The 15,081-nt window shown below is 45.9% G+C and overlaps 1 protein-coding gene across 11 annotated transcripts in view; it reads left to right on the top strand.

Annotated features, from left to right (window-relative positions):
- The window catches only part of ndrg4 (NDRG family member 4), a 33,499-nt gene extending 19,394 nt beyond the window's left edge, over positions 1-14,105 (top strand). For 7 of the 11 annotated variants that reach the window (XM_071326171.1, XM_071326173.1, XM_071326172.1 and 4 more), the window contains 14 exons: positions 1,225-1,330; positions 3,734-3,854; positions 4,033-4,095; positions 4,214-4,274; positions 4,568-4,654; positions 4,821-4,877; positions 5,623-5,726; positions 6,772-6,828; positions 7,589-7,640; positions 9,720-9,767; positions 9,943-9,978; positions 10,356-10,407; positions 10,743-10,781; positions 13,733-14,023. In XM_071326171.1, coding sequence (XP_071182272.1) covers positions 1,225-1,330; positions 3,734-3,854; positions 4,033-4,095; positions 4,214-4,274; positions 4,568-4,654; positions 4,821-4,877; positions 5,623-5,726; positions 6,772-6,828; positions 7,589-7,640; positions 9,720-9,767; positions 9,943-9,978; positions 10,356-10,407; positions 10,743-10,781; positions 13,733-13,881 — 1,032 coding nt within the window. In that variant the 3' untranslated portion in view covers positions 13,882-14,023. Of the gene's footprint in view, positions 1-1,224; positions 1,331-3,733; positions 3,855-4,032; positions 4,096-4,213; positions 4,275-4,567; positions 4,655-4,820; positions 4,878-5,622; positions 5,727-6,771; positions 6,829-7,588; positions 7,641-9,719; positions 9,768-9,942; positions 9,979-10,355; positions 10,408-10,742; positions 10,782-13,732 lie in introns of all 11 variants that reach the window. The other 4 variants (XM_071326170.1, XM_071326167.1, XM_071326175.1 and 1 more) reach the window with 2 other exon arrangements.
- Positions 14,106-15,081: the final 976 nt, after the last annotated feature.

Here is a 15,081-nt window from a genome sequence, read left to right as displayed (position 1 = left end):
AATGCTGTGACACACTAATGCATTCTGCAACACATGCAAGCCTACACAGAGATGTCCGTAAGTCTGGGGGAGATGCAAATTATTCCGCACTTGGATGTCTGTGTGACCTTGGGAGTTAGGGAGGAAGTGAATTAGAGAGGAAGATGAGTGAGAGACAAAGAAATCACAGAAGAGACTAAGAGAGGGAGGGAGTATTTGCAGTGATACAGGTGCTGTTTTTACCTGCAGTATATTGTTCTGCCATCCAGAAAATACCAAAATAGTTTTACCCATTCCATCAACCCCTATCATACTACACGTTTAGACAACCCAAATTACCTTTACCTTTACATTGTATCTGTCAATCGTTCACACAAGCATTTCATGTCACACAAAGACAAAAAAGACAACAGATTTTACAGGTGAGTGTACTGCAGTAGCTGCCAATGTATTGCTTCACAGAGGACATGCAGCATACTGTCAAACATACATGTATTGGGTGCCAGACCGATGCGTCGTTAGGGAGCACTTAGCGTCACAGACTATGGCTACAGTACATCCTCAATGGCATCCTATTCCCTAGTTAGTGCACTACTTCTGACCAGGGCTCATACGGTGCCATTTGGGATGCAGCCTATCAGTGGCATTTCTCTGTCTGGCTGTGATAGGACAAAATCCTGGAGCCCTGAACCAACGTTTATGGGAATAATATCTGCTGCATCCATTTTGAGTGTGTCTACCTGTCTGGCTGTGTTGATGAGGATGTGGGTCATGTGAGATTGAAATACAAATGAGACCCTGTAACTATGTCAACACCACACAATAACATTTTGTAATTAATATGCTATTGCATAGAATGTTTGCAGGTTTTTGTTTTTTCCTTTCATTTAAGACCTAGAAAACCAGATGTGGGGGTGAGGTTACTTACTAATTAGTGACCTTAATTAATCAAGTACAAGGGAGGAGGGAAAACCCGCAGCCACTCGGTCCTCCGTGGAATGAGTTTGATACCTGTGCCTCTCAGAATTCTCCTTTGAATCAATAAAGCTTTTATGTTGATCAGAGGTGGAAGGTTGCGGTTGGTGTCTATTACATCTCAGTGATAGTGGGTCAACTGTTTGTGCTCATCAGTGAACTCCATTGAACCCCACCAAGATGGCATTGACTGTATGTGCAGAGGTACAGAATGCGTCCCTGTGGAAGTATATGTATATGCATTTAAATATGTGTATTTGTCTGTTTCAGGAACATGACATTGAGACTCCGTATGGGATGCTTCATGTGGTTATTCGTGGGGCCCCCAAAGGAAACAAGCCTGCCATCCTCACCTACCATGATGTGGGGCTTAACCGTGAGTACAAGCACTGTCCTTCTATGCTTGTGTGTGTGTTGTGTGTGTGTGTGTGTGTGTGTGTGTGTGTGTGTGTGTGTGTGTGTGTGTGTGTGTGTGTGTGTGTGTGTGTGTGTGTGTGTGTGTGTGTGTGTGCGTGTGTGTGTGTGTGCGTGCGTGCGTGCGTGCGTGCACACGTGTTTTCTGTGTGTGCTCCATGTGTGAGTTCATGTCTTTGTTGCACCACCATCTGTCATGTAACAATGACCTGCAGCTGGTTCCAGGGTTCATCTTGCCACACTTCCTTAGGGTGTTGTTCATGGTGGGATCTGGCAGCTGTATCCGTCGAGCTGTCAGCCCCGGGAGGTGTTGTGCCTATCTGAGGTGATAACTGGGAGCCAAATCAGAGTACCAGTAGCATTCCCTGACAGCCGTCCAGCCAGCCCACTGCAGAGCGCAGACAGACAGTGTGACTCTCTCACCTTTACCCAGCATGTCCGTTACTACCTCCCCACTGAGCCTGCTCGTTAGCTCCTCTAATTGGTGGACGGGGACTGCTTTTCAATGTTGCTGCAGTTTGCAGGGAGTATTGTTACACTTGTAGCAGGAAATGACTCCAGGATACAAAACACAATATTTAATCATCTACATTACAACTACATTGCCAGTAGCTGTCTGAAATAGGATCCAGCCCATTGAAGTTCCAGATACAAGCTGCATTCCACGAGATAGCACTGTCTGTCAGTGCTCAGTCAATAAAGGACTGGGTAATGAAAGAATGATGGCTGGAGAGAGAAAAAGAGGGAGAGGGAGAAATGTAGGTCAGAAAAACATCCCTATCATACAAGCGGGGTGGTGTTGGGGGAAGGGTCAGCACTTCTGCGCTGTAGATCAGCTGCTCCTCTGCATGCCTGCCTCCCTCTGCATGCCTGCCTCCCTCTGCATGCCTGCCTCCCTCTGCGCGCCTGCCTCCCTCTGCGCGCCTGCCTCCCTCTGCGCGCCTGCCTCCCTCTGCATGCCTGCCTCCCACTGCATGTCTGCCTCCCACTGCATGCCTGCCTCCCTGCCTCCCTCTGCATGCCTGCCTCCCACTGCATGCCTGCCTCCCTCTGCATGCCTGTCTCCCTCTGCGCGCCTGCCTCCCTCTGCATGCCTGCCTCCCACTGCATGTCTGCCTCCCACTGCATGTCTGCCTCCTTCTGCATGTCTGCCTGCCACTGCATGTCTGCCTCCCACTGCATGTCTGCCTCCCTCTGCGCGCCTGCCTCCCACTGCATGACTGCCTCCCTCTGCATGACTGCCTCCCTCTGCATGCCTGCCTCACACTGCATGTCTGCCTCCCTCTGCATGCCTGCCTCCCACTGCATGCCTGCCTCCCACTGCATGCCTGCCTCCCACTGCATGCCTGCCTCCCACTGCATGCCTGCCTCCCACTGCATGCCTGCCTCCCACTGCATGTCTGCCTCCCACTGCATGTCTGCCTCCCACTGCATGCCTGCCTCCCACTGCATGTCTGCCTCCCTCTGCAGCCACAGCTGGGGGTATTAGTATGCACTGCCAGTAACCACAGCCTGACTCAGTCAACACAGATACAGGATGGAGAGAGAAAGCGAGCGAGAGATGGAGGGAGAGGAATGAGACTAAATAGAGGAGACACTGGCCTATATGTGGTTGTGCTGCTCCTGTGTTGTGACCTTGTGCTGGGCAGGAGATGTGAGGCGAAGGAAGGGTCACGTTGCCACAGGGAGACAATGAATAATAATGGTCTTCTGTTGCTCTATGGCTGACTGATGTGGGCGAATCAGAATCACCTCTCTGCCCCTGTGTGATGCCAGGTACTGTAAATCACAGCGCAGAACACATCAGTTTCATTGTTGTTTAAAAGGACACCTGTAGCATTTCAGCTTTTTCATTCCCGTCCGGTTCTAGGTTAATTAACCTGGTTAATGATGTTTGTGGGTGTTTGATGAGATGGAACAAACACCTCAGTGTTTTCTATCACCTTATCAACTCCATGTTGTTGTCTGAGTCACCACAAACTGAAGAGAAGTATGACAACAGCGGCGGTAGGAGGGGGGAAACAGAGTTGTTTATCAGAGTTGTTGATATTGTTGTAGGTTTTAAGAGGTGAGGTATATAGGGTGTCATTGCTGGTCTGTAAAACAGAGAGAGGTGGCACTTCAGTTAACCTATAACCTCAGTTAAAATGCAGTATATCAAACTAGATTGTTTTTTCTTTACTCTGACTTAATGTTTAATGTACGATCACTCAAGCACCCAGATGATAATGGAATGACTCCCAGTAAAACCTCAGGTCATTTCCCATTCTCATTTCCCCTGCTGACAAGGTGCTCTCTGCTTAATGCATGTTTAACGTTTTCTTCTCTCTGTCTCTCTCTGTCTCTCTCTGTCTGCCCTGCACAGACAAGTTGTGCTTCAACAGCTTCTTCCACAACGAGGACATGCAGGAGATCACCAAGCACTTTGTGGTGTGTCATGTGGATGCTCCTGGACAGCAGATCGGAGCCTCTCAGATGCCACAGGGGTATATAATACCTAAACACACGTACATGTCTATACACACTTATACCTATCCATGCACCTCTGGTGTTGTCTTGTATGGACTGGAGTGTGCAGACAGACAGATAGACAGGGATTCCTACAGTGCCGTCTCTTTGCCACGTGACTGTTTAACTAAAGATCTCCACCTCACCTCTCAACAGGTACCAGTACCCCACCATGGACCAGCTGGCAGGCATGCTGCCCAGTGTAGTGCAGCACTTTGGGTGAGTGGGCCCCCCCCTCCTCTCTCTCCTAGTAAACAGTACATATATTATCCATATTGTTCAACTTTGAATGCATTAATGAACCTGTAAAATAATTCAAACCATTCTCATTTGACAGATTCAAGAGCATTGTGGGCATTGGAGTTGGGGCTGGCGCCTACATCCTGGCCAAATTTGCTGTAAGTTATACCCGATTATTGTTCTTTTTCACATATTTCTTATTTTGGGGCCTAATAATGATCCCAGGTATATCTACCACAGGAGGCTGGTGGCACCTTAATTGGGGAGGACGAGCTCATGGTAATGGCTCAAGTGGAATTAATGGAATGGTATCAAGACATGGTTTCTATGTGTTTGATGCCATTCCATTCGCTCCGTTCCGGACATTATTATGATCCATCCTTCTCTCAGCAGCCTCCTGTGGTATCTATCTAACATAAGACAGCCTTGCTCTGCTCTGCTCTGTCCTCAGCTGATCTTCCCTGATCTGGTGGAGGGCCTGGTGCTGCTCAACATCGACCCCAACGGGAAGGGCTGGATCGACTGGGCCACCGGCAAGGTAGCAGACACTGCACCTCTGTGGCAAACACATAAACAGAGTTACCTTTTAAAGCATATTCCAACTATCAAAATGGCTGCTGTACTTGCAATTGGTGCAAGGTAATAATATCTATCTCTCTTTCCTCATCTCTCTCTTTCTCTCTCTCCTCCCCCTTCCTCTCCAGCTCTCTGGGCTCACCAGTGCTCTTCCAGACACAGTCCTGCCCCACCTCTTTAGCCAGGTGAGTTCTCACTCCAGATATGTGTGGTAATCAAACCATTATCCACATACCTACAATAGTTTGTGGCAATACATAGGACTACACACCAAAATAACAACAACACTAGATTGGAGGCTTTGGACTACACACCATAATAACAACAACACTAGACTGGAGGTGTTGGACTACACACCATAATAACAACAACACTAGACTGGAGGCTTTGGACTACACACCATAATAACAACAACACTAGACTGGAGGCTTTGGACTACACACCATAATAATAACAACACTAGACTGGCGGCTTTGGACTACACACCATAATAACAACAACACTAGACTGGAGGCTTCGGACTACACACCATAATAACAACAACACTAGACTGGAGGTGTTGGACTACACACCATAATAACAACAACACTAGACTGGAGGCTTTGGACTAGACACCATAATAATAACAACAGTAGACTGGCGGCTTTGGACTACACACCATAATAACAACAACACTAGACTGGAGGCTTTGGACTACACACCATAATAACAACAAACCTAGACTGGAGGCGTTGGACTACACACCATAATAACAACAACACTAGACTGGAGGCTTTGTACTACACACCATAATAACAACAACACTAGACTGGAGGCTTTGTACTACACACCATAATAACAACAACACTAGACTGCAAGCTGTGTTATGTTAATAACCTTCAGAGACACCAGTCTCTCAGTCTACCTGTGTTATTGTGGATGGTTGTACAGGAGGAGCTGATGAACAACACAGAGCTGGTCCAGAGTTACCGTCAACAGATCAACAACACCATCAACCAGGTCAACCTGCAGCTCTTCTGGAACATGTACAACAGGTAACACACACACCTAGTGTGTACAGACACACACACACACCTAGTGTGTACAGACACACACACACACCTAGTGTGTACAGACACACACACACACCTAGTGTGTACAGACACACACACACACCTAGTGTGTACAGACACACACACACACCTAGTGTGTACAGACACACACACACACCTAGTGTGTACAGACACACACACACACACCTAGTGTGTACAGACACACACACACACCTAGTGTGTACAGAACACACACACACACCTAGTGTGTACAGACACACACACACACACCTAGTGTGTACAGACACACACACACACCTAGTGTGTACAGACACACACACACACACCTAGTGTGTACAGACACACACACACACCTAGTGTGTACAGACACACACACACACACCTAGTGTGTACAGACACACACACACACCTAGTGTGTACAGACACACACACACACCTAGTGTGTACAGACACACACACACACACCTAGTGTGTACAGACACACACACACACCTATCAATCAATCAATCAAATATATTTATAAAGCCCTTCTTACATCAGCTGATGTCACAAAGTGCTGTACAGAAACCCAGCCTAAAACCCCAAACAGCAAGCAATGCAGGTGTAGAAGCATGGTGGCTAGGAAAAACTCCCTAGAAAGGCCATGAGGCTATAAGGCTATGAGGGGTGGCCAGTCTTCTTCTGGCTGTGCCGGGTGTGTAGTGTAGTGTGTACAGACACACACACACACACCTAGTGTGTACACACACACACACACACCTAGTGTGTACACACAAACTGCAAACTGTGTGTGTGTGTGTGTGTGTGTGTGTGTGTGTGTGTGTGTGTGTGTGTGTGTGTGTGTGTGTGTGTGTGTGTGTGTGTGTGTGTGTGTGTGTGTGTGTGTGTGTGTGTGTGAGTGAGTGAGACTGCGCACGCACGCGGTCTGTCTCTCTGTCTCTGTCTCTGTGTGGGGCAGATGGTGAGAGCACTATATTATTTGAGAGAATGTAAGCAGTGTGTCTCACAGTTCTCCTCTCCCTCTCAGCCGTAGGGATCTGGAGATGAACCGCTCTGGGACCATCATCAATGCCAAGACCCTGAAGTGAGTCTCTCTCTACACTACTAGACTATTTTCTTTTGGTCCTTCATGGCATTGTCTAATTAAGCAATAAGGCATGAGGGGGTTTGGTATATGGCCAATATACCATGGCTCAGGGCTGTTCTTAGGCACAACGCAAGACGGAGTGCCTGGATACAGCCCTTAACCATGCTATATCAAATATTAGGACGAGCAATGTCGGAGTGGCATTGACTAAAATACAGTACAATAGAATACAGTGTATACATATGAGATGAGTAAAGCAGTATGTAAAAATGTTTAAAGTGACGAGTGTTCCATTATTAAAGTGGCCAGTGATTCCATGTCTATGTATATAGGGCAGCAGCCTCTAAGGTGCAGGGTTGAGTAACTGGGTGGAAGCTGGCTAGGGATGGCTATTTAACAGTCTGATGGCCTTGAGAGAGCAGCTGTTTTTCAGTCTCTCGGTCCTAGCCAGGCCGTGGCTCGGGTGGTTGATGTCCTTGATGATATTTTGGCCTTCCTGTGACATCGGGTGGAGTAGGTGTCCTGCCCATATACCACAAACCCCCGAGGTGCCTTATTGCTATTATAAACTGGTTACCAACATAATTAGAAGGAAAGAATTTTGTGTCATACCCGTAATATATCAGCATTCAGGGCTCGGTCCACCTGGTTTATAGTAGTGTTTAGGCACCTTTAACATTCATAACAGGTTACTGAAATTAGCCATATTTGTCTATGTGTGTTTGTGTTGTTGCTGATCTGTGCTCTGTGTTTCTAGGTGCCCTGTCATGCTTGTTGTTGGTGACAACGCTCCAGCTGAGGAGGGAGTGGTGAGTCCTTTTCCTTCTGTTATTCCACTCCTTTTCTCTCATCTACACCCTCTCTCCAATTTCAATCTCTTCCTCCTCTTCCTCTCTCCCTGCCTCACCTCCCTGCCTCACCTCCCCTCCTCCCTGCCTCAACTCCCTACTTCCCTGCCTCACCTTCGTTCCTCCCTGCCTCACCTCCCCTCCTCCCTGCTTCACCTCCCCTCCTCCCTGCTTCACCTCCCTTCCTCCCTGCCTCACCTCTCTTCCCCCCTGCCTCACCTCCCTGCCTCACCTCCCTTCCTCCTTGCCTCACCTCCCTTCCTCCCTTCCTCACTCCCTTCCTCCCTGCCTCACCTCCCTACTTCCCTGCCTCACCTCCCTTCCTCCATGCCTCATCTCCATTCCTCCCTGCCTCATCTCCGTTCCTCCCTGCCTCACTCCCTTCCTTCCTCCCTGCCTCACCTCCATTCCTCCCGGCCTCACTCCCTTCCTCCCTGCCTTACCTCCCTTCCTCCCTGCCTCACCTCCCTACTTCCCTCCATCCTTCTGTTGTGACTCTGTACAGTACTTGGCATGCTGAAAGGTATGTTTGCCCTCATTGAGAGAAACAGAACAGGTTAGTCAGCAGAAGCTCAGTTCTCTGTCTCTCTCTAGGCACCCCTTTCCGGGGACGGCTGAGTCAACTGTGTGTGTCTCACTGCCTCTCCAAGGCCCATATGTATCTCTCTCTCTCTCTTTCTGCTCCAGTCTCTGGGTTTCCACATGCTCTTATGGGACAGATTTTTCTATCTGTGTCTTTCTGTACTGTTAATCTGCTAGACTTTCAGGAGGTCAAGGCTTAATCACATCCTCTGTAAATGTAGGGATGATAGGAGGAGGGGATGGACAGGGGAGGGGCTAAAATGTTATAAAAAGGTTATACAACCTTTTTAGAGCGAGAGAGAGATGAAAACATAGATGAAAAATAGAGATATGACAGATGGAGGTCACTTTAATATTTATTGCTATGTAATGTCTGCCAGCACACATCTGTACACACCCCGTGTGCTGGAATGACTCATCACTGCAGCAGACTTCAGTAGCTGAGTCCACCCTCTCCCCCACCTCCCTCCAAGCCTATCTTCTGTCTTTCAATCACAACATCTATGGCTCTATAATGCTATTGATTTAAAAAATGTATATGTATATATAAAGAGACGACTCCGGGATGCTGGCCTTCTAGGCAGAGTTGCAAAGAAAAAGCCATATCTCAGACTGGCCAATAAAAAGAAAATATTAAGATGGACAAAAGAACACAGACACTGGACAGAGGAACTCTGCCTAGAAGGCCAGTATCCCGGAGTCGCCTCTCCACTGTTGACGTTGAGACTGGTGTTTTGCGGGTACTATTTAATGAAGCTGCCAGTTGAGGATTTGTGAGGCGTCTGTTTCTCAAACTAGACACTCTAATGTACTTGTCCTCTTGCTCAGTTGTGCACCGGGGCCTCCCATTCCTTGGTCTGTTCTGTGAAGGGAGTAGCACACAGCGTTGTACGAGATCTTCAGTTTCTTGGCAATTGCTCGCATGGAATAGCCTTCATTTCTCAGAACAAGAATAGACTGACGAGTTTCAGAAGAAAGTTCTTTGTTTCTGGCCATTTTTGAGCCTGTAATTGAACCCACAAATGCTGATGCTCCAGATACTCAATTAGTCTAAAGGCCAGATCTATTGCTTCTTTAACCAGAACAACAGTTTTCAGCTGTGCTAAGGTTTTCTAATGATCAATTAGCCTTTTAAAATTAGAAACTTGGATTAGCTAACACAACGTGCCATTGGAACACAGGAGTGATGGTTGCTGATAATGGGCCTCTGTACGCCTATGTAGATATTCCATAAAAAATCTGCCGTTTCCTGCTACAATAGTCATTTACAACATTAACAATGTCTACGCTGTATTTCTGATCAATTTTGATCATACATTTTAATGGACAAAAAAATAGCTTTTCTTTCAAAAACAAGGACATTTTTAAGGGACCCCAAACTTTTGAACGGTAGTGTACATCTGAGAATGAAATATCCAGCACCTTGGTCCTCTATGTAATATTTTGTTGTTCCTCAAGGTTGAATGTAATTCCAAACTTGACCCGACCAACACCACCTTCTTAAAGGTATGAATGCAAAGTATTAGTTGTGGAATGTTGGCCTTTATTCGATTTTTCATCTAATTAATTAACCAAATGGAAAATAATTGTACCTTACATGTTGTACTTGTTGAAACATTTGATGTAAAAATAGAGTATTCTGTAATGACTAATGTCCCTGTTCTCCCCTGTTGTGCTTCAGATGGCTGACTCTGGTGGACTTCCTCAGCTCACACAGGTCAGAACACTGCCTTCAGATGGCCCTCTGCATCCTCTCATTCCATATTCAAATACTCCTACTATTATTTAGCCTTCCTCTGCACCACCTCCATATCCCCCTTACTTCCTCCAGTTTCTCTTCTGACGCAACTCTCAGTTGACCCCTAACTTCCTCTTTAAAATACTTCTCTAACCTCTCTATATAATGCCTCCATACAACCCTCTTCTGAATCTCCACTTCCTCTTTTTATAAGCCATTCTGCCACCATGAGAGGGTTGGCTCTATAGCACTCTCCACAGAACTCCACAGAGGTCATTGACATCATCTGGGGTCAGAGTTACACAGGAGTCTCAGGAGGTCAAGTGTCTAACCGTACTCTTCTTGTTGTTTTATAGCCTGGAAAACTGTCCGAAGCATTCAAGTACTTCCTTCAGGGGATGGGCTACAGTAAGTATCTAGAACCCGATTACAGTAATTTGTCATATGTGAGTGAGTGTGTGAGACTGTGCATGTGTTTGCGGTCTCTCAGAAACTAGGCATCACTACCTTGACTGAGTTTATCTCTCCATACCTTAGAAATACAATGTTGTACAGTCTTCTCCCTTGTTTGTCTTAATCCTCTGCTTAAACACTGTCTGTACGTTGGGTTGTTCTGAATGTGTGATGGAGTCCAGTTCGGACTGTGTTGTGAAAATGTTGTTTGGTATGGTGCGATGTGATGTCTATTGCAGGGACCTGTGTTGTGTTAATCTTGCCCTCTATGTTTTCCTGCCTTCGCTCAGTTGCGTATGTGAAGGATCGGAGGTTGAGTGGAGGGCCAGGTACTTCCTGTTTGCTGTTCACCTCTGACCTCCTCCTCTCTTCTTCCCCTACATGAGATGTGGAGTGATAATACTCTGATCATATATCTGCCTTGTGACTTATTATTGCATTTTATTTGTTTTGGCGCTTGATTCCTGGTCATTTGCAATCTTGACGATTTTATTCAAAATGTTTTTTTTTATGCATTTTTCCTCAGCCTAAGGGAAAATATGCCATTGTTACTTTTTTCCCCATCCCTGCCATTGCATTTTCTATCTTGCTCTTTGCATGGGATACAGTTAATTATGATCCAGAATTGAACTCTCATTGGCACATTGGAGTGTCCAAGTGAAGCAACTTTTTGAGGAATGTTTGCATGAAAACAAATAGGAATAGGTCTTGCCAGATTGTAAATTGAATATTATAGCTAATAGGCCTGTTATGCAAATACAGTGCCCAGAATAATGATTGGGACAGTGAAGCATTTTTTATTATTTTGGCTCTTTACTCTAAAAGTTTGCATTTGAAAACAAACAATGAGGTTAAAGTGCAGCTTTGATTTGAAGGTATTTTCATCCATATTGGGTGAACCGTTTAGAAATTACAGCACTTTCTGTACATAGTCCCCCCGTTTGATATTTGTGCATCTGTAACTTTCTCACTCGTCATTATTTACAATTCATTCAGGATTTTCCGTAATCCTGGTAGGATCCACATTCATGTAGAAGTGTTTAGAAACATATTCTATTCAAATTTACAATAAAAGTGACTCCAAAATGACACAATACATTATTTACCATTCATTTCTATTGGGAACAAAAATCTGAAACACAACCAAAACAAACAGCAAATTCATCCAACAAATTTGTAGAGTCACAAACTAGTAGTAATTGCGTGCTATACAGTGCCTTCGGGAAGTATTCAGACCCCTTGACTTGTTCCACATTTTGTTACAGCCTTATTCTAAAATTGATTACATTGTTTTTTCCCTCATCAATCTACACACATTACCACATAATGACAGAGCAAAAACAGGTTTTTAGAAATGTTTGCTAATTCATGAAAAATAAAAAATTTATCACATATACTTATATAAGCATCTTTGGCAGCGATTACAGCATGGAGTCTTCTTTGGTATGACGCTACAAGCTTGGCACACCTGTATTTGGGGAGATTCTCCCATTCTTCTCTGCAGATCCTCTCAAGCTCTGTCATGTTGGATGGGGAGCATTGCTGCACAGCTATTTTCAGGTCTCTCCAGAGATGTTAGATCGGGTTCATGTCCGGGCTCTGGCTGGGCCACTTAGGGACTTTCAGAGACTTGTCCCGTGCCACTCCTGTGTTGTCTTGGCTGTGTGCTTAGGGTCGTTGTCCTGTTGGAAGGTGAACCTTTACCCCAGTCTGAGGTCCTGAGTGGTCTGGAGCAGGTGTTCATCAAGGATCTCTCTGTACTTTGCTCCGTTCATCTTTGCCTCAATCCTGACAAGTCTCCCAGTCCGTGCCGCTGAAAAACATCCCTACAGCATGATGCTGCCACAACCATGATTCACCTTAGGGATGGTGTCTGGTTTCCTCCAGACGTGATGCTTGTCATTCAGGCCAAAGAGTTCAATCTTGGTTTCATCAGACCAGAGAATCTTGTTTCTCATGGTCTGAGAGTCCTTTAGGTGCCTTTTGGCAAACTCCAAGTGGGCTGTCATGTGCCTTTTACTGAGGAGTGGCTTCCGTCTGGCCACTCTGCCATAAAGGCTTGATTGGTGGAGTGCTACAGAGAGTTGTCCTTCTGGAAGGTTCTTCCATCTCTACAGAGGAACTCTGGTGACCAAGAACCATCGGGTTCTTGGTCACCTCCCTGACCAAGGCCCTTCCCCCCGATTGCTCAGTTTGGCCAGGCGGCCAGCTCTAGGAAGAATTTTGCTGGTTCCAAACTTCTTCAATTTAAGAATGATGGAGGCCACTGTGTTCTTGGGGACCTTCAATGCTGCAGAAATGTTTTGGTACCTTCCCCAGATCTGTGCCTCGACACAATCCTGTCTCTGAGCTATAAGGACAATTCCTTCGACCTCACGGCTTGGTTTTTGCTCTTACATGCACTGTCAACTGTGGGAAAGGGGGATACCTAGTCAGTTGTCCAACTGAATGTATTCAACTGAAATGTGTCTTCTGCATTTAACCCAACCCCTCTGAATCAGAGAGGTACGGGGTGCTGCCTTAATCAACATCCACATCTTCGGGGCCCGGGATACAGTGGGTTAACTGCCTTGCTCAGGGGCAGCTCAGGGGCAGAACAACAGATTTTTACCTTGTCAGCTCGGGGATTCAATCCAGAAACCTTCTGGTTACTGGCCCAACGCTCTAACCACTAGGCTAGCTGCTGCCCCTGGACATGCACTGTCAACTGTGGGACCTTATATAGACAGGTGTTTGCCTTTCCAAATCATGTCCAATCATTTGAATTTACCACAGGTGGACAATCAAGTTGTAGAAACAGCTCAAGGATGATCAATGGAAACAGGATGCACCCAAGCTCAATTTTGAGTCTTATAGCAAAGGGTCTGAATACTTATGTAAATAAGGTATTTCTCCATTTTATTTGTAATAAATTTGCAAACATTTCTAAAACTTGTTTTCACTCTGTCATTATGGGGTGTTGTGTGTAGATTGCTGAGGATGTTTTTATTTAGAATAAGGCTATAATGTAACAAAATGTGGAAAAAGTCACACTTTCCAAAGGCCCTGTATATATGGGACCAAATACTTAACTTTTTGCTACATTCATACACATGTAAGTGAATTGGTCCCAATACATTTGCTCCTCTAAAATGGGGGGAGGGGACTGTCTGCCTTTACCTTTACCTTCAGACTGACCTCCCAAAATTGTACCTTCCACTATTTCATTCTGTCTTATTTATTTCGCTCTCTTTCTCTCTCTGTCTCCCTCTCTCTTTTTATCTGTCTGTCTCTCTCTTAGTGCCCTCTGCCAGTATGACCCGTCTGGCACGCTCCCGGACGGCCTCGCTGACCAGTGGCAGCTCCATTGAGAGCTCTCGTATCCGGGGTTTTACACACACTGACAGCAACGAGGGCCAGGTCAGCCATACCATGGAGGTGTCCTGCTGAACCCTCAAACACACATACACGTAGATAAACAGACAGACAGAATGATGTTGGTTGAAGAGAGATGAGTTTCTACTTTGAAATTGTTAGTGCAGGATGTTATCTCTATTTGTCTTTGTATTATCTTTCCCAAAGTCCCTCAGTATTTGACATATTTTGCCACCCCCTCCCCTCACTGTAAAATGACACCAATTTATTACTCTCCCCCCTTAAACTTAAGAAACAGTTTTGGTTTTCTTGAATTGTCGTTTGTTTTGCTCAGTGTCTCATCCCCCTTCATTTTCCCTGCTCCCCCAGCCCCCCACCTGCGCCCGCCCTCCTACACTCAGACACATAGCCTCATCTGCCCCCTCCCACACTCATCCGCTTGCCTGCCGACAGTTTCTGTGAGGTGGTCAATGATGGTAGTTAAGTGGGTTGTGGTCAGTGAGGATGGTTGGTCACTGGGGAAAAGACATACAGGACATTATGTATTAGGTTGCTCTATTCTTGCTCTTTGTCTGGGAAGTTCAAGATTTGACAGAAAGCAGCACACAGCCTTATATTTCAGAGGGGTTTTATATCACACTGTGGAGGATGTATCTGTGTGACAGCTACTAGATCAGTATTCCCACTCCACATCCCACGCATGGCGTTTTCCCATTGATTGTCATAAAGAAGCATAAATACATGTAGTGTGATTCTATACCCATGTAGCCCACGTGATTCCACTCACCTGCATTGGTAGGAGCATCCACCCTATAGGCAGTGTGACCACGGTCATTTCCAGCTCCCTAAAATGGAAGTAGTTCTGCCGAGGATCGGTTCTTAGTGGTCTCCCAAATGACAATCACACGTTGACCCAAACCAAACCAAACCAGACCTAGGAGCCGAGGAAGAACCTGTTAGATCTGAGATGTTCTTCTCTCAGGTCAGATATACCAAATCTACACACACACACTAACCTACGACGGCTGGGCTCTGTAAGGGGACCGATTGAAATGACATCGGCACAGAAGCACAAAACGTACACAAACGCATGCGTGCACAAACCTACGCACACACGCAAACACTGTCAATGTGTCACAGTAAATGTGTTTTCACAAAACAAAAGTTAATGTGTTTACATACCCATACCCATATGCATAGCTCACATAGAGAACCAACATCCTAACATCCCACAGACCTCTTTTTCCCCCCATGATGTTGAGCTGAAATACTGGT

This window comes from Salvelinus alpinus, chromosome 9, assembly GCF_045679555.1.
Source record: "Salvelinus alpinus chromosome 9, SLU_Salpinus.1, whole genome shotgun sequence".
NCBI lineage: Eukaryota > Metazoa > Chordata > Actinopteri > Salmoniformes > Salmonidae > Salvelinus > Salvelinus alpinus.
The sequence above is the reverse complement of the archived record's forward strand: the minus strand, read 5'-3'. Positions and strand labels throughout refer to the sequence as shown.